Raw genomic sequence first — 26,829 nt, 5'->3', positions numbered from 1 at the left:
AGTTGGACGAAACGACTCAGATTTGAGTTTGTCTCTCTTTCAAATCCAAAAATGACCTTCATGGCTTCTAAGCCCAAGAAAATGAATAAGCCTTTTAGGAAAACGACTGCACTTGGAAGCACATGTCAAGATGAGCTAGCTCCTTTTTCCAACAACTTCCAAGAGCTTTGGATCCGTAAATAGAAGAGTGTTAGCAAGAAATTGGCCGCATTACACAAAGTCTCACTCATGGCAAGTGACAAGTGGTCCGAAAGTTCACAGTAAAAGAGATCTCTCATCAGTCTCACGAGGGACTCTTGAAAAAAAAAACGAGGATGAATGCCAGCACAAAAAAAGCCTTGGGATCTGCTCTACTCTTTGGCAGGAAATGCTCTGTTGGATGGACTAACATACGGTCTTACAGATGAACTAAGCTATGATAACATCGAGGGGATCTTGGCTATAAATGCAATACTATTTTGCTCCCCGACCAAGGCTACTTACGCACGTTTTCGTTTAGCCAAATACAGCATCTCATTGCAGGATTAATAATATGTCTTTGCGGTTGTCGGTACGTTAGTCGAAAAGAAAAAGAGCTCAAGGAACAAAAAATAGTGCCCAAAGGGCTCCACAGCTCCAATATGTAATAAAAACGCTCTAGTCCTCGTTAACCAAGGGAGGAAAATGAGGACACTTTGCCCGAAGACGTTATAACTCCTTCTGCCCTGGTTTATCCATGTTGGGTATGTTAATGAGCTTTAGTGAGATCTGTGGGACACTTTCATTAATTATCTCTGCATTGGGACCACCCCACCCCAAGCCCCTGATAATGTAAACGCGGTCCACGCACTCTAGTATATGTGTACGTATATACGCAGCGTTTTCTCGATCTCGATACAAAGTATACTATGTACATAGAGTACACAGAGTGGTTCGTGAGGACAACAATGGGACCCGTTGAACGGGGTTTAAAGAGAACTTGTAGGAGACCCCATGAAATGAGCGCTCGTGTGCGAGTGCAATGTACAGTCACTTCAAGACAACTCTTGGACAGGAATTCGCTCTGCGCAAGAACTTGGTGAGATAACAAGGATGTACTGCGCCTTAAGGGACGAATTACTTTGTTTCGAGGGTCCCAAAATATCCAGCTTCACCTTGAACATGCAGTCATGGTCAAATTCTTACGATCAAAAGACCAAAGAAAATGATAGCCTCTAACCGCTTATCTGACTGGGTACAGGGTGCTTCAAAGGAAGCGAAACTCCAAATCGCCTTACTTTGTTTTGTTGGCCATTCCTATCAATAATCATTACAAGACGCTAACAATCTAGTGTGGATTTTTGTTTATAAAAAAGTTTCTTAATAGGTTATCATTCCTTCAAAACATACGGCAACTTAAGATCGTCATTTTACTTTACCTATCATGTGTGCAAGTCCAAGAGAAACCACGACCTCTTACCTCCGAGTACTTGTAATTACCCACTTTGACTCCTTTGGGAAAGTTGTTGCGGTGATCGGCTTGCACGTTGATGACCTTGTATTCGGCAAACAGGCGGTCTCCCATATCATCAAAAGCCACTCGACCGGTGACACCCGCGGCTAAAATTTGCTTCCGGATATACTCGAAGAACTTCCGACCCGATTCCCAAACGTTTCCGGACTTGTTGCAATTGCCCGGAGCCTCGGTGACATTCTCGTTCTTGTGCAGGTTCTCCAAGGCTTGCGCCAAGATGTTCCTACAAATGACAACGATGATCATCTTGTTTTAGGATTTAATCGTGAGAGTTGAGGTTTAGGATATATTCTTGCTGTTGGATCGGTCTCAGAGCTAACCCAGGGGGGACGAGAAACAGGGGGTATTTCTCCTAACACGGGTACTTAATGAACTTGTGAACTACGTGCGAGCCAATAAGGCCATGATTGAAGACCGATTCTCTTTCTGAAAGGACCTCTCTTTCCGCTCTCTTAACTTTCTTTTCCCGTCGTTCCTCCTTATCTGTGTTGCTCAACATAGCTTTGAGGGCAAATTGATCTCCTTTCAATCAAGAACTTTCTCGTCCAACAACTGGGGGAAAACCGATGGCACACTTTGAATCCCTAGACAGCCACTCCACAGTCCACAGTCTCAGTATGAAGAGGGATCAAGTGTCGTGGATTGAGCGGGATATTCTATTTCTTCATCTCTTTTGCTCACTCACCAAGAACAATGCTCTTCACAAGTTCAAGTGGGGATGAACACCTCACAAGGAAAGGTCGTCTTGACTTCAATAGTGAAGAAGAGAGTCCTTTTGGTGTAATTGTGACCATGATGGATTTATAGGTCTAGGTCTTAAATCCATCAGCCAGTACATGGCCGCATCAAGTTGGTCAATAGTCAGTCAAGCGATGTTACTTCAAGGACAGATGACTTGGTTTACTATCATTGTTACAAGATGCAAGCCCAACTGAATTTTACTACGACAAAGCACTCCCAATATAGTATATGCTGACACAAAAGCCATTAACCGAGTGATTGGTCCTCAAAAATGTACTTCCTGTAAAGGTACTTGTGGCTTGATTGGGCTCTTAAGACGGGTTACCATTTAGTCTAAGAACCAATGCCCAAACAGCTTACTCACATAAAACGCACTTTCCATGAGCGAAACTTTGGGTGATGGAACTTACATCCAGTTTACACGACGATTGGATCTTTTGCTCATTTTTCATGTGGATGGCATTCCAGATGGTAATCAGGAGGGGGGGGGTAAGATAAAGTTTTTATCCAATATCTTGATTACATCTTCAAATAGTGGCTGTCATGCTCAAGGTCAGATCTGTATCTTTTATACACTCTATATACAGTAAATGCGGGTGATGACATAAATAGGAGAGCCCCTTCTATCAATCTTGAATCGGGAGTTTGGTTCATGGACAGTTTTTCATTCTGTTTTACCATTCGCTGCAACAGACGCCCCCAGGAAGTTTCGACATAAAACTTGAAAACTTTTTTTTATATCCCTACATTCTGAGCGAGTTTATCTGGCATGTCAACGCCTAACCTTCGTTCTCCTCAGAAAGTTAGATATGCGTTTCGGCTGCACAGCATATTCAAAAGGGACCTCTCTGAACCCAACCCATCCACCCAACGCGGTCTTGACTTTCAACCCAGATCTCTCTGACAATTCTATTCAGTCGTTAGATTGTAGTTCCAAGTTTCTTTGGCAGCATTCGTAAAATGAGCAAACTAAAAGTAAAAGGCAGCACATGCTGCCATGCGGCGGATCTAAGGATACAATCAAGCTGAAATGCTGCCAATCCACGTCAACCACTCTGACATTGAAACGCTTTCTATGCAAACGGCGTGGGCTTAGTAAAATCTGGGCACGCACTTCACTCACATACACACTCAGTGCCGCTATCAACATGTGAACGTGTGAGAAATGATGCTGATCCGATCAGCCGCATCATCAATCAAAAGGCCGTGTCGGAATAACCATTAAAGGGGGATTTGAACCATGGAAAAACATTGAATTTCCAAGGGGATCCGTTAGATAACATTGAACACCTAATCGTTCAGTTCAGACTCCAGACCATTGGCAGAACCGGATGCGAAAACCGTCCAACACTATGACCACGCTGTTCACAGTGCTCATGTTTAAGTACAATTAGAACAATTCCGTCCTAAGTTAAGAGAGAACAGAAAGGCAGGCAAATGGAGATTTACGCCTTAGCCTTGGCTGACAAAGTCCAAACTTTTTTTGTTGGCCTCGAGCGAAATAAAACCAAATTGGATCGCAAATACTCCTCGTACCACATCCAACGAGGCCAATGCAAGGCGGAGTGCATCCAATGGAACATAATAGATGGGCCTTGTCTACACGTCGAACAGTGTTGCTGCTTGTCTCCCCTCATCCTGTTCGTTCCACCCATGGGGCTGGCGGTCTCTTTCTTTTCTGGCTCAATTGTCGGGAATGGGTGTTTTTGCATCGGGAATGTCTCACGAGCGATGAAACTAGATCCATGACAACATTCTCCAATTACCAGGCCCATGGTAAGAGGATATGGAGCCTGACTGCTCCCAGCCAATTAGTCAGTTAGTCAGCGGGCCAGAGGGCCTTTCTTTCTTACCATTGGTTATTACACGACCCTCTTTGAAGAGGAAGGAGGTGTACCATATCCATCAGTATGGCTCTAACATTTTCCCGAAGACCCTCTCAATATTGGTCTAAGCCATCGTGGTCTCGGCCATCGTACTACATACGCTCCAGAGTACAGAAGGCCAAGGAAAAAAGGCACTGTAATTCAATTATTCCTCTGTGAAATATGACGCATGACTGACTGCTTTCAATACTATTGTACATACAACACATATTCTTCTCTTCTTGAGTACTGTTTCATGGCAGTAATGAGATAAAGAGCCTCTCAGGCTATTCACACGTGAATACATCATTCTGGTCGGACGGCATTTGCAACCGCCTTCGCCTCCACTTTGGAAGATAGGGTTGGACAACTAACTCGAAGGGCCAGTTTTCCGTAACTTTGCAGCACTTGGCATGCAATGACTGTAAAAAAAAAGAACGCCACAAGTCCACGCTTAAGCCATTCTTTTGGAACATTCAAAATGTTCCACGTTCTTATACCCATTGCAAGCAACGGAAGCGACAAACTTGGTGGATGCCGGCAAATTCAATTCCATAAACTTCAGACGTCCACCAAAAAAGGTCCTCCCTTCAATCCTGCATATCTGAGGAGCCTTGTCCCACAATCTAATTTGACTATTCTTCCCCTGGACGCCCGTTGCCTGACTCCCTGCCGCAATTTAGGGAGTGCCTGGCCAGTGACAGTGGCAGTGGCCCACCACAAGTTGCTGACCGGGTAAGAACTAACTTCCACAAGGCTAATGCACTTCCAACTGGGATGAGTAGTGGTCCCACGACCGACCGTGGTCATAGTTCTATCAGACCCTTCAAAAATGCTCGTATGGGCGGTTGGTACTCACAGAGAATCACTAATATGTCCTCGCTCGCCCTCAGAGCTGACCAACTGAAGTCCCAATGTGCCACTAGGAATGGTCTGCGAAAGTAGAGCCTGCTCAGTCACAATCCAAACGTAGCCTTCGCCGGTCATGTTCAGGTTGGTGGCATCACGAAATATTTGGTCTGCGTCCTCCGTGCTAAAAAAAGATAGGAAAAAATGCGTTATATCATTATTGCCAGTCAAGCGTCGAATGCTTGGCTCGTTTTGATCTGTATGCCAAGGGGATAGTGGCAATGAGAGACAGGGTTTTGGGTCTTGAGAGCACGGGTTGAGTCTGAATTTTGACATTCGAGAGGAAGCATTCTGAACCGGATTAGGGACAATGTTTGTTCCAGACAAGCTTTCTGGAAGTGCTTAAAATGAAACACTCGTGGTCCTGAAGATCCTTTACTACGTAGTCACCTAAGGTGCTTTCTTCCAAATTTAAGATAGTAGCTTGGACCCGCTAAGAACAAGAGAGCAATGGAAAGATTAGTGAAACCGAAACCACCAAGGTGGTAAGTCAAAGAAAGGTCTCTCGTCAAATCTTTAGAGGGGCTCTAACTCGAGCAAATAGTTTTCTTTGCCGTGGCTCTTCAAAGAGCGTCTTCCAAATTGGATGGATGTAACACCTTACAAACGTGTTAGCTCCTCATCATTCCCTCCACACTCAGTTTACCGGTGGTCGCCTGGTTCAGGCGAACCACTCGAGATTAAAAACAGCTACTTACTAACCCCCTTAAGAACGTCAAACGTTCGCTACAGGGCTGAAGGAACAAAGGTGGAACATAGGTTTGATTTGACGAAGCTCCACCAAGCACTTCAAAGACTTTGCCCAATTGTTGAGTATCACAATGATCCCTTAGCAGAATAGTGTGTGTGTGTGTCTGTGTGTAACAAGTGGGATTTCGTAGCCCCTACTCCATCCAGGGCTGTGCTCAATAACACTTTGGTGCGGCCGTCTTGTCAATTGGCAACCCCTGGAGCATTTTCTCCGTATTTGCAAAGAAATAGTCCAAAGGGTCTTCAAGAGTCTCCTGTCATCTCAAATGACACGAAGGAGCCAAAAGTGTCATCATATCTTTGAGGGGGGGAGGGGGGGGGATCTTCTTTCCCTTCTTCGTCTGGTTTGGCGGTAGTGAAAGCAGCAGCAGCGACGGTCAGCCTTGGTGGCTTGAAGCGAGGAACCGGTGCCATCGTGTGTTCCATCATGTTCCTCTTGTTGCCGCGAGTCGAGCGAGGTCTCAAGGGCACCGCCAAAAATAGAAGAGGAGGAAGCAAGGATGAAATGATGCAGATATTTAATAGATGTGCGAGATGTAAATCTCTTCTGGGCGTCGGGAAAGGCGAAAGGGGAGCGAGAAGGACGAAGATAACTCGGAGATAGAAAGAAAGAGATAGGTGGGATTGAAAGGAGCCCACCAGCCTCGACAGCTCTGTCACAAGACACTCATTGTTTCTTAGAGCTTGGCGACTTCGGGAAGCGGATTTCTCGTGAGAAATGCATGGACTACCTAGGGGCTGAGGGCCCTTCGATATCAGGGAATTGTGAGGCACACAGAGCTTCCCTCTAATGTCAACCTAGAGACGACCACCAACTATCCCATTACCATTCATGGCAAACCAAGATCTGTGGGAAAGGCGATAGTTTCATTTACCTGGCATAAAGAAAGTACACTCGGGCTTGGCATTCCTTGATGGTGCTTAGTGTGTCGTAGTAGGATGACTTGCCGGGTTCAAATTCCTCGATTTTCTCGACCTACAATAACAAGTAATGTTAATCTTAACTAGTGGTTGGTCCACTCTACATCTATGATGCATTGAATGTGGCTACGTGAAAATACTCGTATAACATCGTCAATGGAGAATATCACTTCTAAGGTCTAACTAAAGGTCATTACATATTCTGCAGTATCTGCCGCGATCGAGCTCAATTCTGAAAGCGACAGATAAAGCACATGAACAGGATTCAATGACGCACATAATAATATATTTTGGGTTGGGAGAATATCTGGCTCGGACACCAAATGAGAGGAGAACAAATTTGGCTAAAAGGTCAGACGCATCCACAAGAAACTGGCTTTCTTCAATCGATTATTGACAACTAAAAATTCGTAGGAAAAATGCGTGCCACAGCATTGGTTAACATACGAGGTTGTTTCCATTTAACTAAGATAAACTAGGGTTCAACAGATTAGCTTGGGAAGGTCATGGGAAGGGATACAACTACATGAGTGTGCCAGTACGGTGGATTACATGTGATTAAAAGTTTTCCTCCGAAACTCTCCTGTGTCCTAATATTTGAGAAGTTGGGGAACAAAAAGTTGATACGTGAGTGCAATGGCATAATAAACAACGAACGACGTGATGGAGATGGTGATGTTGTTGTTGTTGTTGTTGTTGTTGCAGGAGGAAGAAGAGAAGAAGGAAGAGGTGCTGGGTGTGGGGGTCTGGGGGTGTGGTCTCTCACTCAACAGGGATGGGAATGGACACCTATTAGAATCATTAAATGTAGCGACCTGCACCTTGACCTCCTGATCTTCGGCTTGGAGGTCTTGGGTCTTGGTTTGGAAACGCCCCAACAACGCACGGCCGTCCGTGTCCGATGAATGAATGAATACGAGCTGACGATATTTGAAGATCTTGAGCATTTCCACCCACACATCAGCTTGATGACTGTACGGAGGAACGGTCCGGAGAAACGACACATGGATATTCTGGAACGAGAAAAGGGATTGAGTTGCGAGGAGCGTGAGATTTCATACTCTATCGTGGGTTGAGTAAGGCCTAAAAGCATCATCAATTTCTTACACCGAGCCGAACTCCTTGGTCGTCCATCTTAGAAAGGCCCCATAGAAAAGACTGCATAACTAAGCTCAGCTACTGTACATGCCACTACATTAGGACGTGAATTGGAGACTCTCCAGATAAGAGAGGCAACATGACATGTTTCCCAGTATCAGATCCCATCCAGCAGTGAGTGGTGCTAACTGGAGGAAAAAAAGCTCCCTCATGTGTATCGAAAATGAGATGCAAATTGGAACAAATTGGAACGCAGAACACTGGCAAAACCACAAACGGCTCAGAATTCGGCGAGTTGGCCAAAAATCTGCTCTGTTGCGTATAAGACCCAAATCTCTCCGACATAAGGCCTATCTCGTCTCAGCCGAAAAGTGCCAAGATTTGGTGGCATGAATGGGAAAAGTTCGGCACTAAATATGAACGGACTCTCGACCCTAATAATATCTTGTTTTACCCAACAACTTATGCTGGAGAATTATTATTAACATTTGTTTTTTCCTTGTTCTCCTGTCCACTAAGTTTTCTTGGTGGCCAGGTGCCCAATGCCTGGTTCCTTACTCGCATCGCACATCAGTACAACACTGAAGGATATAGTAATCTATAAATCTTTTGAGGTCCCAGAAGCGATGATGAAATGACTACGAATTCCATTAGCTCAATATGGTGGCACCTCCCAAATTGGCATTATCGTAATACTCTCATCTCATACAACCCAAAACACAACGACAAGAATTGTGCTGAGACCACAAAACATCCAAGTCCAAGCATCAGGACTTGATTAACTCTCTACCCACATCACATACATACAACATATTCCATATCCAAAAGCAGAACCTGAATCGGGTGTTCAAACACCTATTTCCTAGAGAGTGACAAGGACGTCAAGCATTTGAGAGAGTTTTTTCCGGCTTCCCAAGGGATGTTGGACCGGTTACCCACAGCCTCGATCTAATCAACGAAAAACCAAAGTTGATCTGCCAAACCCAGAGCTTGAGAGCGAACATTTCTGAGGACATCGGCAACAAACCGGGGGAATGGCGCCCCATACTCAAAGGATCAACTTGAATGTTCTTTCTCGTGTTCACCAGTCCAGTCATGTGAATGCTCGTCGATCCTCTCACTTCTTTGGGCCTGCTTTTCTTCATCTTCACTCTCGCTCCGTGTTCCTTTCGTGTTAAGGACTCCGAAGGGATTGGATTTGGGATTAAAACAGATTGGGATCATGAGCCTTGAGCCACTTGCCCAAGATTGGTTGCAAAGATGTCACGACACAACCCAATTACTCGAGGGGTTTGAAAAGAATAGAAGTTACAAGTGGCGATGGTGGTGGTGTCAGTGGAAGAGGAAGGAGGAGGCGAGCATCGCATTCTCCTTCTTCTCCTTCTTCGTTTGCGGCAAGAAGTGCATCATGGGCATCAGTGCTTCGTTAAGAGCACGGCGCTTGATATATTTTGAGTAATACAACACATGCCAGGTCAAGACGTGATCATCTGTTTCCTTGGCGTTTTGTTCCACCTGGTTCGAGCACTTATACACACAGAAAATGTGCTCATCCATTATATCAGAGAGGATTCTCATGTGCTCAACCATATTACCTCGAGAGTCCTTGGGGTGTGTAGCTTGTGAGGCTAGTCAGCATTTGGGAAGCTCCTTTGAGACCGAAATGGATGAAGTGGACGACGACCAAGTGGATAGATGGATGGATGGATGGGTGGGTGGGTAGTTTGGATGAGAGGCAAGAGAAGCAAGAGGATGATAATCAAGTTCAAAACGTAATAACGATCGTTCGGGCCTTAATCTCGACTTTAAATGCGCCATCAAATCGTTCCATTTCTCTCACATTTGGCTGGAATGGCAATTTTGGAGGGGGGAAATCCATTAAGAGCTCTCATCGCTACCATTGCCACAGCAACATGAAGAACAATAACAACAACAACAAGAGCAACTGTGACGACGACGACGACGACAACAGCACTTGCTGCACAAAAATGAGACCCTCGAGAAAGCTTTTTTTGCATCGTGGCATGTGTTCCATGGTCCATACTTCTTTCTTACAATAATGAAAGAGATCGCTCATTTTATGAAGCACCGAGTTTTGTTCCATCACTCTGTCAAAAGAGGCAAATAAGCATCAAGACAACAACATCACTCTCGACTAGGCAATAAATACCCTCAGTCTCTTTCTCTATTATGCTGCATACGAGTCAAAGCAATCCGGTGATGTGGAACCTTATTGCCTGTTTTCAAAGAACGACGAGGGTTTGTCGGTAAACATATTTCTTTTCTCCATTTCATTTCGTCTTCAGCCATTTCTCATTGCTAAAGAACAAGCTTTAAATGACTAATGTATTTCTTGCACGTGTTCGTACGACACTAGTTTGAATGCTTGGACGCGTTTCTCGGAAACATTTGTCTTTAATACCCTCGTCTTTCTTCACTTTATATCAAACAAAAAACTAGGACACTAGCTACCCATCATTTGGTGTGCTTGGAAATGAATGGTGGCCTTGTATGTAGAGCAATCTTTCAGATACATAGATATCTCTAATCCAATTGGCCTTTCATCCACTGCTTCAATACTACGGTTTCTACGAGTTGGTTAATCCTGAAGCAGCGAGCCTCATTCGACAGAAAACCTCTTAATCATCCGTTTTTTTGCCTATGTATGTTTTCATGGCTAGCTAGGTGGTAGCCGTTAGCTGGTTGAATCGGCTACTGCAAACACTTTAGTTTAATTCCATTAACCCAAATGGATCCAAGTCATAGCGGTGAGAATTGTGTTTCTGGATGGAAAGAGCGAGAAGAAGCCAAGGGGAAGAACGAAGGAAGGGAGGGAGGCTGATTTTACTAACAGAAATGATCCCTCGCATAACCCCGAGTCCCACATGTCAGAATAGGGCGAATAGAGGGGGAAGGAGAGAGAAACAGAGAGAGTGGTTTGCACTCGGTTCCCAACATCATGGACCACTCTGGAGCAACGCAGGGATCGCCATTTTGAGATATGTTGCTTGATTTATTGCGGCATTTGCGATGTCGTTCCGCCAAATGTAGAGCTTCGGGCTTCTCGATGCCGTCCATCACATTTGGAAAATAGTTTTCGTTCAAGACGGCTAGGGCGTGTCCTTTGTTTTGGCTTCGCTTAAAAAGGCACATCAAAAAGGGTGCTCATTGTCGTATTGGCGGGGTTATTTGGGGACGAAGAATGAGATGGGGAATGGCTTGACTTGCTGCTCAAAATTGAGCACTTACGGCCAGCAGCAAGCTGGACCCTTCTCCCGGAGTAACGAGGAATGCACACGGCGAAGTTTGGGAAATGCATAAGGCCTTTGTTTAATTCCGCCAAGACCTCGGAAAGCCCCTCATACTTCCTCCTCTTTGTGGCTTGGAGCAGCAAGAAGAGGAAGAGGAGAAGGAGGAGGAAGAAGAAGACCACTCTAGTCACTCACTCACTCACTCACTGTACGTACGTACCACTGTAGAGTAGTGATGGCACTGGTACACTGGAAGCGGTGGTAAGTAGTACTGGCTCTCCTCGTGGATCCTCCATCCACGTCTTGTGCACTTCCAGTTGACAGGAAGAAAGGGGGGGAATTTTGAAATATCTTCCAAGTTTTTTTGGGCCAAGCAAGTCAAGCGTGCTTTCTTTCGCTCTTCGTTCACTCCTCTGTCTTGGGCGAGAAGTGGCTCTTAAATTTCGTATTTTGACGATTCATTGTTCTGAATTGAGTTGAGCGTGTTGAATGGTTGATGCCAAAGAGCTTGCGGGAGATGATGATATCTGAGATTACTCCAACCCTTGGAAGAATTATAATTCGTTCCATCAGGCTATAAAAGATATGACGGAATCTTAAATTTTAGATAAGATTGATTGCCATTCGATTTCAAACTGATGATCGTTTTTTACAACGAGCAACTGAATTCGGTTGTCCTCATTTGACAATTTCAACAAGATGAATGCATCCGTCATGTTTCATTGGACCGAAAATTCACTTTGGCTTCCCTAAAATGTCAAAGCCATTGCATCCAACGTCAGCCAAATTCTGTTTACTGACATTTTTGGCCAGTATGACTTCAAGTAGAAAAGTAGAAACTAAAATGTCTCCCAAAGATTGATTATTGGTCATCCCAGGTCTCAAAAACCCGAGCTTGACACTAGTTTGTCATTCATCTTCCAAAGCGATCCAAGTGGAAGAAAAGGAGCAAATATTGCCGCGTGTCCCACTTTCATGGATCACTTAGCTCTCTCTCTCTCTCCCTCTCTCAGTCCGGAAACGGCATGTCAAGATCACGGCATTGTTTTGGGGCATTCGTTTCTTGAATAGACACGTGCACGATTTCTAGATGGGCCTAAGTTGTGGCTGTGGTAGAATAATGGATGGACCAATCAGGTTCCTCTATCAAGGCTGGGTCCAAAGTCTCCATATCAGACTTTGGCCCTTTGAAAAAGTATGGATGAAGATGTTGATTTTGCCTTGTCACTCGATTCTTTTTCCTGGTGAAGTGCCGCTCAGTTTAGGATCCTCAATGCCATTTTGTCTGAGAACGACTACTCAATTTCCAAAATGGTTCGCCCAATGGGATCAAATACCATAATAAGCTTCATTGTAAAGATGCATTAGGATTCTGAATTGTTACTCGTTTGGACCATGTGAACACGAGTATTCAAAATTAAATGGAGTTAATGCCAATATTTTGAAATTCAACGGGGTTTGAGACGTCAAGGAATCAATAACAATGTATTTCCGTTGCATAAACATATCTTTTAATGTCATTTCATTTTTCGTCTACATGGCCTTTCAGCAAACTCCCCATAAAGTATACCAATAAAAGATTTGTTTACAAATGAATCGTGGGAATAATTTCCAGCACCACCAGGCTAAACATTTTTGGATCGGATGGGTTGTTGTTTCATCGTTTGAGAGTCTTTCTAAACAAAACCGCACTTAAACATTCTAATATTCCAAAGTACTCTAAACTAAAAAAAAAATCCTTAACCAAATTGTCAAGCAGGGGAAAAGTACTTTTGGTTAATGAAGTAATGACGAGGCTAAAAAGTGTTGCAGAAAATCCAGATTTTGTCAATTCATTTCGTTCTTGATAGGAATTGGGCCTCGTTACAACACATCGTGATCCGGATACGTGTCAGACGATAATCTTGAAAGACGTCATACATCAAAAAACGTTCGAAGTTTTTATCCATTCTTGGACGTGACATTACAAAACCGAAATCCACTTGGCTTCGTCTATGTCTACAGCATTTCGAGGCACGACGTTTTTCTGTTTCCTCTTGCCAAAAAAAAACAGAGAGAACGTTTTCATCCACTTTTTCTGCTGAAAGAATGGCAATAGAGAAATCCTTAATCCCATTTTGTGCTCTCCTCATTCTATTATACCACCACTCAGAAGCAAATAAGAATTCAACAATATGACCTTATCGACCATATGAGATATAAACATTGGCGAGCAATAAAAGGAAAATCGTGATTGGTCAACGTATTCAGGTCGTTTTTGTCCATTTAAATTGGTTGATATTTCTTTACTTTGCACCCCGGGATTGTCAAAATTTCCCATGGGAAAGCATCCCGAAGCCAATCAATGTATACGATTTACCGATTGAAGAGAAGTGCTTTGGAAACATCCTGACTAAGTTTCTTGCAAAATGGTTCATTTGTTATGACACTGTAAATTCTGGAAATGCCGCTTGCCCCACAATTAAGCCCGTTATACTTTCAAGCTAATAGAAATAATGCTTAAAACTGTTTCATCTTAAACTGCTAGGGATCCCATTCTCAATGGCGGTAAGGAACAATGAAGTCCAACTCTCTTCTGTCTCGGACTCCTTCATTGTTCAATTTGCTGCCCTCAAATATTCGTTGGGATCCTTTTGGTATTCAATAAGATTATTGCTTCTCCCAAGTTACAGGCCAACTGTTAGCTTTTTCCCATTCCACGGATGAACGGCATTGAACGTGGTTTTGTGCCTTTTTTGGTCGAATCACTAGTTAGTTACTCGTCAGGAATCAGTGGTCTTCTGGTTCTTGTTTGGAAGACTGTTTTTACGTTTGCTTTCGATGGAAGGTTAAGCAGGCAATGGAACCATAGACGATGTTCGCCGTTTGCTCTTACTGAAAAGTACTAAAGGTAGGTACATACTCACTTACACACTCTTTGGGTATACAACCCGTCGAATAATGATCGCACTAACGATGTGTGTCTGATGGTCCATCTTTGATTAAAAGTTTCCTTACGCTTGTCAATGGCCTTTCCCAGGCCGTGGGTGATCGATTCGTCGCAGAGTTTGTTTAGGCCTCGGGCCTTTAGTCTACTTGGGCCTGAAACACTTATTGCTCTGACATAAGACAAGCACGACAATCACAGCGGCTGTCTTTCTCATGTGTGTGATGAGTAGCGGTGGGCAGAATGTGCATAACAGCAAAGCCTTTTAGAGACAAAAAGGTGCAAAAAAATGAAGGATAAAAGTGCAGAAAGGGGCAAAAAAGGAGGAAATAGGGAAAGCAGCTATGGCGCTGTTTTTGGGCTGCTTAACTATTTTAGCGCCTAGCTTAGCTTGTCTCTTTGGACTTGAAACTGGCTCTTTTTTATTTCTGTTTTCACTAGTTTCTTAAACATGGTATGCTGCTCATAAAAATAATGGGTGAAGAACTTTTGGCCTGCAGAATCTAATAATTGATATCAATTGTTCACAATTTAGCTTTTCATGTCTTTATTTTGGCAGAAGCCTTTGATTTCAAATTTCAAAACAATTCTAACACCAAGGCCAAATATGCAAAAAGTGCAAAATGAAATCGTAAAGGTGCATATAAAGGTGAAAAGCGCAAATGTGTAAAAAAAGTAGTCTTTAGGGATAAAAAAATATTTTGACACAATTTGCCTGTCCCTAGTGATGAGATGACTTCGAGAGGCAACTCTTACGAGTCAATTCATTGATCCGCTCATTGGTTCGCACATTCATTCATTCATTCATTTATGCTTGGATTGACTTGGTCTTTTCTTGGCTTGCATGACAGAAAAGGGAACAGACTGGACAGCAACCGTAAATCACTCGTCTCGTGATCATTTTTGGTCCCATCCATGAATACCCTGACGAAAGCCTTTTCCATATTGGACCTCCCTTTACAGCTGGCCTGGCCAACTCTTGTTGGGTGGCTTTCATAGATTTCCTGTTGGGATGTAACTGAGCTAGGCCAGACTACAAGCTTATTCTTTGTAGTATAATGTAGAACGCCCTTGCAATCTCCTTTAACGCCTATTCACAGTGTTATTCTGGTTCTGTTATGGTACAATGGCTTAGATGTCTTTAAAACATTCTTCGCGGTACAAGCGAACACAGGAGGAAAGTGGCTTTTGATGATTGGCAATGTATGATTTGCATCATACATGGCTAGAACAAAACTTGGAAGCTGTCAATGCACTGAATAGAGGCTGTCCACAATGAGGTATATCCTGGTATGAGCTTTTATCCCACCCTTTGAAATGTTTGCAATAAGTTAAAATTTCTGGCCATTTAGACTCGAATCTATGAGCCCAGCGATAAGGTGGTTAAAATACCTTAATTTATAACATAAAGTTTCAACGGAAATACTCCAGCACATCTATGCATTTTTCTAGACTCTAAAAAAGGACCGACTTTGAGATGGTTGAATATCATGCCAAATTATAAACAACGATATGCTTGTTTTGCGATATTGCGAACCGGTATTAATTGGGCAAATCATCTATGCAATGTGGATTGAAGGCTACATTTGATAAAAACTGAACCATTTAAAGTCATATGATTCATGAGGTTTCTTCTAGTTCATGACTCAATTGAAATTAAAAAAAACCTACCTATTTTGAGAATAAACACTTTTTAACATATTAAAAAATGAAGTTTTAATCTGAGCTAAACTTACATCATGCATAAAGTCATAGTCATTTGCTAGCAAATCGTCAAGAAGTGTTCAGGTATTCACTTCCGTCAAAATGTTACCAAACGTTAACCAAAATGGTATTTCAACAATGACCAAAGTCTGTAGATTGAAGAATGCTCAAGCATTGTTGGCCTTGATGCATCACATATTCTAAGTGCGTATTTCAGACAATTAAATGGGAAACGTCCTTCGTTGTTCGTACAGCAATGATTCAGTCGAAGATAAATTAGCATAAATGTCATCTTTCCCAAAGTCGACTCGAAACAGTTTCCATACTTTCATATTCATGTGCATCCCTCATCCCTTCCACGGCAGTGCCATGTATACTTCCAACCACTTTCAGCTTTTCTTAGTCAACCACGCTGATGTATTCAATTCCTTCCCACCAGGTTCTCAAGTCCCAAACCAAGGTGATCATTGGAGCACAAGGATTGTTATTCAAAACTTCATTGGCGGCCCTGAGGTTGGAATGGAGAATGTTTTTTCAGGCCCACTTGAATCGAGAGTTGGCTCCAATCATCCACGAGGTCGGTGAATCCTAACAATGGATCCCAAAATTGGAACAGCCTGCGCGAAAGCGTTCCTCTTTTGACCCTGGTTGGGATATTCATTATCATTGAGTGCCTTTGTTGGAAGCCCCATATCGGAAGCTTTTGTTTGTTTGAGTGTGTGAGTTTTCCTGAACAATTTCATTTTCCAAGAGATCTATAACCAGGCCGGCCACAAGAAATGATTTACGGCTCGAGCTTCCCGTCTCAACCTTTCCTGGACCAACCCGAGTCTACGTAGGACACAAGTTTTCACCGAATTCCCTTGGTGTGCGGCTCCAAAAGTATTCCTGATTTACTATTCATGTACCATTATTGTACTGTGAGCACCTTAGTCAGATCACATCCTAAGGTTCCACGCATAATTCATGTTAGGTACATGGACTACTATACTCCCTTTCCGTCTATCTATCTATCTATCTATCTCTACTGTATTCTAGGGACACCCCTTGTGTTCCTACTCTCTCAGTCTCCCAAGAGCATGCATGCTCGACAGTCTGAATCCTCTCCAGAATAAATAATACCTCATCATCCATAGAAAGGCACCCGGAACGAACAATGTCCGGGCAGGTAAAACATTACGACTTGCAGCGAGCACATGGACGTGCACATACCAGTACACTGTAATCTTGCGGATCATTCGCAATTATTCAATGTGCCTCTTGAGATCTAGTTGGAACCTGCTCCATTTCTTGGGCGCATAATGAGGTACAGCACGGGTATTTACGTAAGAATCTTGAAAACTCCAATATACGTTTCTGGACACCCTCCTCAAGTTTACAATTCGCTTGATAGACGCTTCGGTTACAGGCAGTTTAAAATGAAATCACTATCGAGCCTAAATTATTTGTGAAAGATCGGTTCGAGGGCCTGTATATGTAACGTACATAGGTAGGTATGCATACAACAAACTATTGTGTTAAGTATTGAGCTTGTTGGGCTTACCTTGTCTGAAAAGGCGCTGTCTCTGGAACTGATCCCAATGACGGGAATGTGATAAAAGCCCGCTGTGTACGATACAGAGGCGGGGGATAGATCCCCGGATTTGGGCTTGGACACCACAATGGCATAAACCTGCAAATTGAGAGGAAGCATTTCAATCCCGACAGGTGATTCCTCTTGAGCGTGGGAATGGATAAGCTGAACTTGGGACATGCAAAAGAAGAAGTGGGGTTTCGTTGGGATCGGAGGTTATCTTAGGCCCTTGAGACCAGAGAAAGCTCCGTCAGCAGAAACCTGGAATATTTCAATCTTTATAGGGCCAATTCATCGCCATTGTCAATCTGCAATTGTGCACCATCCCAGCTTAGCAGGCACAGATAGTGCGTACACTGCATACCCACATATTTGACATGTACGTACGTAGGTACAACACTCATACTACATGGATGAATGGATTGGCGCATGAGTGAGTTGGTTGGCCTTGTTCCCCAAAACGAATGTCCTAGCCGAGATTTCCTAATCTGATTTAATGGAACCCCAATCAATTGAAGGCTAGTTCGATGTCTGGATTGAGGAATGAGAAACGATCCAGGTTTGGGGAGCTCTAAACAATGAGGGAAAAGAAAGCTAACGGGCAAATGTTCCTCTTTTTCCCTCTCATTCAATGATCTGTGGATCCTCTGGTTCTCTTCTAGTGTTCCCTGCGTGTTCCATTGAATTGACGGATGGTCTAAGCCGTGAAAGTGGCCTCGGCGGTGGAGGGACTCTCACGCCAAATGGTGTCCTATTGGGTCATGGGAATTATCACACGGGGAACTGAGAACCCCCTTTTCCAATCCTCTATCCTTGAGTACCAACATCGGCATTGGAAACACATTTGAGGAAATTGCATTGAGTTTGGATCAATGCGATCCTGTTCCAGCTGGGGAATCGAGCCGTGCAGGAAGGACAAAGTAATCTAGTAATGCCTTTACTTCCAACTCTTTTGAGAAGAGCAATGTGTCTGGAACTTGCTTCTTTTGGCGAATGGGTTCTAAAACTTGAAGGGAGAAATACATGTCGTTGTTCCAATTCAGATCTACATGTATACCTCACTCATGTCGTCACATAGACAAAACCATGTCCAATTTCAGACGAAATCTAATATCAATGGAATGTCCAGTGGAATTTGGACCATCTTAAGACGGACCTCTTTCCATGACATCCATTCAGAGCTACGTTTGTGGCTTGGCACCAGTGGCTGGACCAGGCTTGTATCTCGCCCACAAACTTCTCCAAGTTTTTTTTTTGGCTGGAACATGCGGCACAAATTTGACTGACCATCACGCCTTTGATGAGGCAATTGAATGAACGCCGCCCTCCAAGTCTGGAATAAGTTTCATCGGCCAAGTGTTACGTGAACAGAGCGTCTCCCATTCATCTTGCCCTTGATGAGGAGATCGCACAAAAAGCAGCCTTCGACGCACTAAGTTGGATCTGATTTCGTCGACCCTCTTCGTCTATCCGTGTCTCTCTCTCTCTCTTCCATGAAAGAAGCATAATGTGAGTCGGTTCTTTTTTCATTGCAGATTACTTTTGAGAAGTGCAAGAAGCTTCTTCGTTTCTGATGTGTCGCATACACCAAGACATTATACTTAAGGGCCCCTCGTGGCCAACTCTTTTATCAAACGAAGAAATAGAAGCGCGAAAAAGAGAAACTTCTCTTATCGAAGACAGCAGGGACAAAAACTTTCTCAAAGAGCAGGAAATTTGGTCAAACTCGTCCAAAACAATCCAGAGTCGTTAAACGAGTTGAAGCTCAAGGAGGGGCAAAAACAGCAACATCCGGACCACCCATTTCCCGAGGTTGGGAGGGGCGAGATCAAAAGTTAAGGCCAAAATTACGGGAGCGAAGGCCACGTTCAATCATGCGTGCTCAGCAGCCCAATCTGTAAGGATAACGTATTATCTCGTGTCTGAGATTTATACTTTTCAGAAGAACGCAAACTGGAGACAGACAAGTGGTTCTCATGTCGACGAGCACAAAGTCCTTTCAAAGGCCATTAGACCCATGAGGATCACATCCTTTATGCTTTCTCCGTCTCGGCTAATCAGGGAGTCGTCAATGGAATGGGCTCCGCCTATGATTTTGAGGCCCAAGCAAACGAGGATACTCGAAAAAGGGTATTGGCCTTGACTTTTTTTTGTCTGTCCGCTATGCATGGAGGGGAAAAAGTGAAAAGCCCCCAAGCAACATATTCATGTATTCAAGCGTGATTTGAGGGCTGATCAAAGCATCATTTTTCCCTCTGGGTCTGATCTATGTCAACATTGGTGAAGAAGACCCCCTTCTTAACAAAGAGAAATAGAATGGCAAAGTGCCTGACCAAAAATAGCCGAGGAAAAAAAATAGTCGAGTCGTTTGGGCTTCAACGAACAAACCCATCTATCTTTGTTATCTTTCGTTTTCGCTCCATGTTCACATACCACGTACATTTGGCTTTGAACATGAAGTGGACAACGTTTAGTTTTGATTTGAGAACGAGGTGCTCTTGAGTTCAGTGAGCGGAAAAAAGGCTGCCTAGCCTTTGGAAAGAGGAAAAGGCCCCAAGAAGGTCTGACTCACCTTTCTTTTGATGAGTTGGCTGCAAACATTGATGGCAGTTCGGATTGGGTTGGAATCCATGGTTTGAGTGGCATAGTTGAGACTCACCAAATTGTTTAGCTTCAAGCGTTCCACATCCTGAAAGGGAGAAAATGCACGAGTCGAATCAAGGCTCCTCTGAGGCAAGACCCTGCAAGACCCTGGGCTTATCTTGCATCTGCTTGCCTATTAACCCTTTTTCACACGCTTCAGTAACGAGTGCTGCTATTTTTGTTCGCTAGATTGGCTCTTAAGATGTGCCTTTGTGCGTGGAGCAATGGAAAATCCCCGTCTTTGAGGAACATCTATCACGACACCGTCGACACGGCAGCCAATCACATCAAGTCGTTTCAGAAGATAGGGGGCCCACCACCCCTTGCCTGCTGCTGCACGTATTGGTGAGCTGTACTTTCACGTGCCATTGTTGTATCTACAGTACAGTAGATGATATGGGCAGCCTCAATATTTTAGTTTGCTCAAGAATGTGGTCCAAGGACACGAAGCGGGGAAAGTTTTGCATGAAACGGAATGGCCGCTTTCTTTTTCTTTTTATCAAGGGTTGATGTAAAAAGCAATCGTTTTCTAAGTGGTTCTCTCATACTTCAAGGCCAACGACAATATAGCCAATTTATGCACGTTTTTCGTTCGTCGCCCAAATGTTGTTGGCGGTGTTCCACGGAACACTGATGCCAAATGTAATAATCCATTACACTTGCCAGTCACTCACCGAGAGTATTTGTGTGAAGTAGTGTTCCACGCCTTCCAAGCCACTGAGCACGCCCCCAATGGTGTACTCGGTGGGATTGCCCTCCCATATTGGTGCTCCCGTTGTGTTCTCGACGTAAGTGTGACCCCCTTCTGTGGGATAACTGGGATAAGCGCTTGTGGTCACCTCTGTTCTCGAGTTGGATCGACTACCCGCCCCACCCAATTGAAGGGCCTCACCCCACTTTGGTGTTGTATCCCATGGGATGAGAAGGAGCAAGGACACCAGAGCAACAAGGGGTGTGATGGGTGGTTGAAGTGGCGACATTCTTGGAGGGTGTTTTCGTTTGGGGAATGAAGGACTTGACTGGCCTAAGACGCATGACAAGAATGGGCTGACTGACGAGGGACAACAAGATGAGGAAGAGGACCACAAGGAACAACAGGAACGAGAGGAGCAAGACAGAAGAGCAGATAGAGAATGGGCAACGATGGAACGAACACCCTCCGAAAGAAGTCCTCGAAGGTGACGCGTTGGAGGCCTCAGGACACCTATAAGAAATACAAGGTAACAACAGTGAGTGTATGATTACTGTGGGTAATTGTTCGATGTAACTTGTAAGCAACAACCTTTGGCGGGAATAATAAAAATAAAAAGGAGGAACAGAAGGTCCATCAATATGACATGAGCCTAAAAGGGGACCGTTTCCAAGGCTGTTATGGGGTGAAATGTGGCTTCTTCATCAAGTCCGGACAAACTTCTTCGTCCTCAAGCACCTCGTGGGGTTGAGAACAAAGGGAAAGGAATTAGCATCAAGAGCTGACATTTGACATGTTGGATAAGAGGATTTTGAACAGGTGGTTGGAAAGAACCAAGGAAGAAGGAATGAAGGAAGGGAAGGAAGGGAGGGAGCAAGAGAAGAGAGCCCAAGGAAACAGAGGGACTGACTTTTTTTCCAATAGAAAAGAGAAAAGAAAAGATGAGTTTGAGCGGTCCCAAATTAATCAGGATTTCATTTTTGGAACAAAGGATGATGAATTGGAAGCACTTCGTTTCATTCAGTGTGGCTCGCTTCAATATGTATTTTGATTAATGAATGTCTCAACCCAGACACTGATTGAATCAACGAAGTTTCCACTTCCTTTGACAATTGACTAGCTACTTCAGAGACAGCCAACAAAGTCGACACACCTCTTTCAAGAAGATTTTTACTTGAATAACAAGTACTTTTCAAGTTCTTGACGATAGAATGAAAAAAAAAAACGTTCCTGGAACTCCCACTCATACTGGGTCCAACTCTCTGAGTGAATCACTGATCTCACCCTTGGGGTCTAAGCTCCTCGAACAATTTTCACACTCGCCCTCCGGCCAAGCTCCAATTGAGCTTTTGTTTTGGGCTTCAGCACACTTAACAAATATATCAACAAATGTATACACATTTATGGCAACCGAGTGCTGTCCTTCTGATACCTTTTTATACTGGAGTGTGACATGATGTGAGTGGAATCTTACCGTGAATAATAACTATGAACAGGGTTGTTTTGCTCTTCAAATAGGGTTTTGTGAGCTTTTCAAGTCATGAACTTTGGACCGACAGTGAATCGTTCCACTTCATTTAAAAAAGGGGAGAACGATTGTAAAAACAGCATCACTAGAATCGAGGCCAAGATGGGAGCAAAGTAGGTGTTCCATTTTATTGCATTCTTTACTTCACAGCGTGGTCTGCCAACTCAAATTCGTTGGCTGACCAAATAGTGGTAGCAAACAGACGAAACATAAGCTTTCATTTCAATAGCAGTGGAGTGGAGATTACATTCCTTGTAGTGGTTAGAAAAGAGGGTGGACAGCCAAAACCAAAAAAACTATACGTGTGCTTGAGGGTGTTTCCCACAAGGCATGTGATAGCCTGACTACCGATCACCGACCGCCGAGACAGAGAGGTTCCCGTGGATCCAATTATCGTCACTCTTACTTACTTGGTTTTTGGGACCCAATAAAGAGATCCTCATGGTTACTTGTTGGCCTCGCACTCTAGCATCCTTTGGATCATGATTCCTCCACTTTGTTTTGATTGGAACATATTTCTCTCGGGCCTGAGCACTCGTGGCCAACTTTCACTTCCACTTCTCATGAACACGTTCACTGTGTAAAGCCCATAAACTGTCGGGGGAGAGAGACTGGGCGTTGGGTACTAGCAAATCACTACTTTCAACACTACTACTTCTAACTGGATCGAGGACGACCACCACCAACAAGTAGAACAACAACAACTAGAACCGAATCGAGAACGAGACTTGGTCGTGGTCTCGCCAGGGAACAACCACCCAAAAGATGAGGCCTCCTCATGCTTTCGTCCGTCCATTCGTCCATCCACCCACCCACCCGGTACCCACCCACCCATGGATGGTGCGAGGAAGAAGACGAAGAGGGAGTGTGGAGTAAGAAGAGGAGGAGAAGGAGAAGGAGGAGGAGGAGGAGGAGTAGCAAGAAGCAAGAAGTGCGAGCTGGTAGCGCACCATCATCGCCGGGGAGAAGGGTAAAAGGTGGTAGCAGCGGTGTTGATGTTGTCGTGTTCCTTTTTCGGGCACGATGAAGGTTGACCTTCTGCCTCTGGCTCGCTCTGGCAGCAGCCATTTTTCCTACGTTCCTCTCGCATCCTCCACATCCTCATCCTCCATTTCTTGTTCTTATTCTTGACTCGTCCTCGTGTTGGGTCTTGGGGATCTCTTTGGCGTTTGCTCGCCTCATTCCCGTCAAGCGAGAATGAAAGAGAATTGCGCGCCTTACTTTTCGCACCCATGGAACATGGAACGTCATCTATAGCACATCATGTGCTGCCAAATGTTTATCCACAGCACAAGTTCGGCAGTTGGACCACCACCAACACCTCTAGCATCATCACCACCGCCGACAACAATAACAACAACAGCAACAACAGCCACAGCCACATCATGACAAGCGCTCTCAAGGGCCACCGGAAAAACACGAACACGACCTCTTTCTCTTAGCTGGAGGAGTCCTTCTTACACTCCAATACAGCAACAACAATAGCCATCTTCTACCTAGTACGTACCTAGTACGTACCTAGTTCCAACTGTTCATACGTACATACTCGTACATAGTACACCACGGCCAGAAACAGCTGAGACCACGTGGACGCGGGGACTATTGTGAAAGGCACTCTTGACCTCTAAATGATGTCAATTAAAGAAATATCTATGCCAGAGAGAAGTCATTGTCGATTTGAGAGAAACAAAAACAAGCGAGAGGACCATGATCAAGACCGATAGATCTTCGGGAAAATGACGGCTTTTCATCTTTCAGACGGAAACAAAAATGTTACGCATTAAAGATCAAGAACCATTGGATGAGAACGCTGAACTGTTGAGCGATATGAAGCATTTGGGGTTGATGTAAAAGAACCCAGAGTAATTAATTACCCCTTTCAGCCGAGCATTTTCAAAGAAAGACCTAAGAGGCCCCATACCCAAAACAACAATGCATTGCATAAGCACCCCAAACATGTATTCAAATCCATTATTTCAGGGCCAAGAAGAAAGCGAGGCATGTGAATCATTTGGTTGCCGCTCATCTCCACTGGCACTATTTTTCCTAGGTACAACCTGCAAAAGGAAGTACAAAGAGAGATGAGAGCCTTAATGGAAATATTCATAATTTCTGCCAGCCGGTCGGTGGGTCGGACCAAAGGCCAGACGTCGCTCGTGATTAATGAATAAGGTGCGACTGAGCGGCGAAAAGTGGCATGAAAAAGGAACCGTTTTTTGAGCTCTCTTAGTCGCATCGCCACACTGTCAGAGCTCCATGTGTGAAAGCATAGAGGGATTTAGTTTCAATATCGGAATGGACACCACATAAATGGGCAGATACGCCTTTCACAGGAGCACCCTTCTCCTCTCCTTGAAGACCATGATGAGCCAGAAGAGTATGGGATCAACCATATACTTAAATTTGCCCTCCATAAAGCACATCCTCTTGGAATGTGAGAGGTACTTTGGACAAATATAAGCCTTTTTTATTTCAACGAGTTTTGCTTCAATGGCCATCGATCATTTATTAACAACTATGAGTGGTTTCTTATTTTTAATAATTTGTGCATACTTTGCGAAGGCAATGTGCGCTTGTTGATAATGACCCTTTGACCTCAACCTGGCCTAATGCATAGATTTCTAGACACTGGATGTCGGACGACCGACCACTCGATTGGCTAAACAGTACAATAAACCGATTTGTAATCAATTCCCAGGAGACCATCCATTGTACTGTTTTACCAGCTGAGTGGTCGGTCGTCCGACATCCAGTGTCTAGAAATCTATGCCTAATGTCTCCGACCTCAAGAAAACATTAAAATAAGTGGAGGCTGACCTCGACTCAAAAAGACATTTTTGCTGATCAATTTGAACCAGAACTGAAGATGTTGCGATGTTCAATTGGCCTACAGCTAAAAATGTTTTTCTACAATTGTTCTATCATAGCTTTTTAGCTTTTAGGACCTCAACTTAGGCCCTCATCAAGAGCGGAAAAGGGGAGAAATTAAGATAAAAGAAGTGCAATTGAGCCTCCAAAGTTAATTTTGGAATAGCGTTTGTTGGAGATTTGCCAGAGGCTGAAATAAATCAATTTATCAATGTATTATTATCACTAATGTTGTCGTTAATCTTGAAAATCCAGTTTATCTTTGAAAGCCCTGTCTAACTTAGATGGGCGATGAACGGAAAACTTTTCCCAATTTAGCCTCGCTTATCACTACCCATGAATAATTAATCTTAAAATTTCATTTATGGTACTACCGCTGACTTCCTTACCATTGCCATTAACTTATTTCTACTTTTCAAGACGCTGGAGAACGCTGACCTATCCAAATCTAATCAGGGCTTTGATTGAAGTCCCCCCTGAAAGCCCTTTTAGCTCGGAGTATAACCATTTCAGTCTAACCCTTAGCAATATCTTTGAATAGTCACAAAGTCAGGGATTGATTTGGTATGGAAAAATGTTCGTCAGCTGGGCAATGGCATCAATCAGTCGTACTTTCAACGATTTCACTCCCACCCCTTTCTCATCCCCGTCATTCTCAGGCCGCATGTCAATGACAGGATCTGGCTAAAAAAAAGACAACAAGCTACATGGATCCACTTGCCACAACCAACTCCCATGGGTATCTAACATTTCGGAGTACAGCAACTGCTTTCTTACCCAGAAGTTTTAAGGTCATAGTATTTGGCTAAACTTCGATTTTTGGCGTAAGGCTTTTGCCCACTTGGGGAACGTAATTTTGAATGGTATTTGAGGCAGGTCTTCCCCACGGAATTGGCTCTCATCAATAAAACGACAAAGACGAATTTCCTTTACCCTGTCAACTGTTTTACCTAAAACGCTTGAAAGAAATGCTGTGGAACACCCACCAGTCTCCTTTGAATAGTATGGGTTTTAAATGACTTTAAAGATCATGACCACGTACACTAGCTTCGCTTCCCAAAAATGAAAATATTTCAAGGACAGCTTAAGAAAGCTGGTGCTTCAAATCTCGAAACTTTCCTCTCTTTTCATCGAAATGTTAGGGGAAAAAAAGGTGAACCTGCAAAGGCATTGGAATCTACCCTCCACACGAAGATAAAGCAGCAGTTTAACTAAGTAACTTGGCTCAAGCAAACCGGACCAAAACGCAAACCAGACATCTTACTCACTGCCAAAATCTTGTCCTTGCATTCAAGAGAGGAAATGAAAAAGATGGCGCTTTTCCTAATCACGCTCCTAAAATCATCGAGGACCAGCTACAGCATGTCTAGAAGTACCCCCAAAAGAACTCAATCGAGCCAGAGAAACCTCGTCAATGCCAGATGGAGCGCCAAACGATTCCTTTTATGCTCCCTTTCCGGTTTCGTCGAAGCACAAGTTTTTTTCGAGGCTCTTCTTGTAGTACGTATTTCGAGTGAAATACTACTAAAGCGAGTGAGAGTGAGGTATTAGCTCACTCTCTCCACTGCAATGTCATTATCCTCTCTAAAGCCCCAATTGAATTACTTCAAGAGTAAGGAGGTATTACCTGAAAAGGATGTCAAGTGGATTGCGGTGAGCAGATGATCTTAGACGGCTCCATTTCACTGGGAACCAGGTGCCTTAGATCCCAATTTAAGTCTCATCATGAGGAAGGCTGCCGCATCGACCACAATCCGGTCCAACAAGACCAACAAACATGGATCGGGTTGTTCCAACCCTGGTTTCAAAATCTCTTGTCTGATACGAGAAAGTCAGATCTCGAGGCAACTTGGTGGCACCTCTGGAATC

The 26,829-nt window shown here is 43.9% G+C and overlaps 1 protein-coding gene and 1 long non-coding RNA gene across 3 annotated transcripts in view; one reads left to right on the top strand and one right to left on the bottom strand.

Annotated features, from left to right (window-relative positions):
- The window catches only part of LOC131878412 (glutamate [NMDA] receptor subunit 1-like), a 39,680-nt gene extending 18,827 nt beyond the window's left edge, over positions 1-20,853 (bottom strand). The window contains exons 1-7 of one of the 2 annotated variants that reach the window (XM_059224379.1): positions 20,548-20,853; positions 19,803-19,919; positions 17,201-17,329; positions 7,494-7,691; positions 6,633-6,733; positions 4,958-5,131; positions 1,439-1,715 (exon numbers count right to left, since the gene is read on the bottom strand). In XM_059224379.1, coding sequence (XP_059080362.1) covers positions 1,439-1,715; positions 4,958-5,131; positions 6,633-6,733; positions 7,494-7,691; positions 17,201-17,329; positions 19,803-19,919; positions 20,548-20,853 — 1,302 coding nt within the window. The remainder of the gene's footprint in view (positions 1-1,438; positions 1,716-4,957; positions 5,132-6,632; positions 6,734-7,493; positions 7,692-17,200; positions 17,330-19,802; positions 19,920-20,547) is intronic. The other variant, XM_059224381.1, reaches the window with a different exon arrangement.
- Positions 20,854-20,962: 109 nt separating this feature from the next.
- On the top strand, positions 20,963-24,284 carry LOC131878420 (uncharacterized). Its single transcript, XR_009373020.1, has 2 exons — positions 20,963-21,093; positions 24,073-24,284. It is a non-coding gene; the product is annotated as an uncharacterized LOC131878420 (long non-coding RNA).
- Positions 24,285-26,829: the final 2,545 nt, after the last annotated feature.

The sequence above is a fragment of the Tigriopus californicus genome, chromosome 3 (assembly GCF_007210705.1).
Source record: "Tigriopus californicus strain San Diego chromosome 3, Tcal_SD_v2.1, whole genome shotgun sequence".
NCBI lineage: Eukaryota > Metazoa > Arthropoda > Copepoda > Harpacticoida > Harpacticidae > Tigriopus > Tigriopus californicus.
Note: the sequence above shows the minus strand (reverse complement) of the source record. Positions and strands in the feature narration are given on the sequence as shown.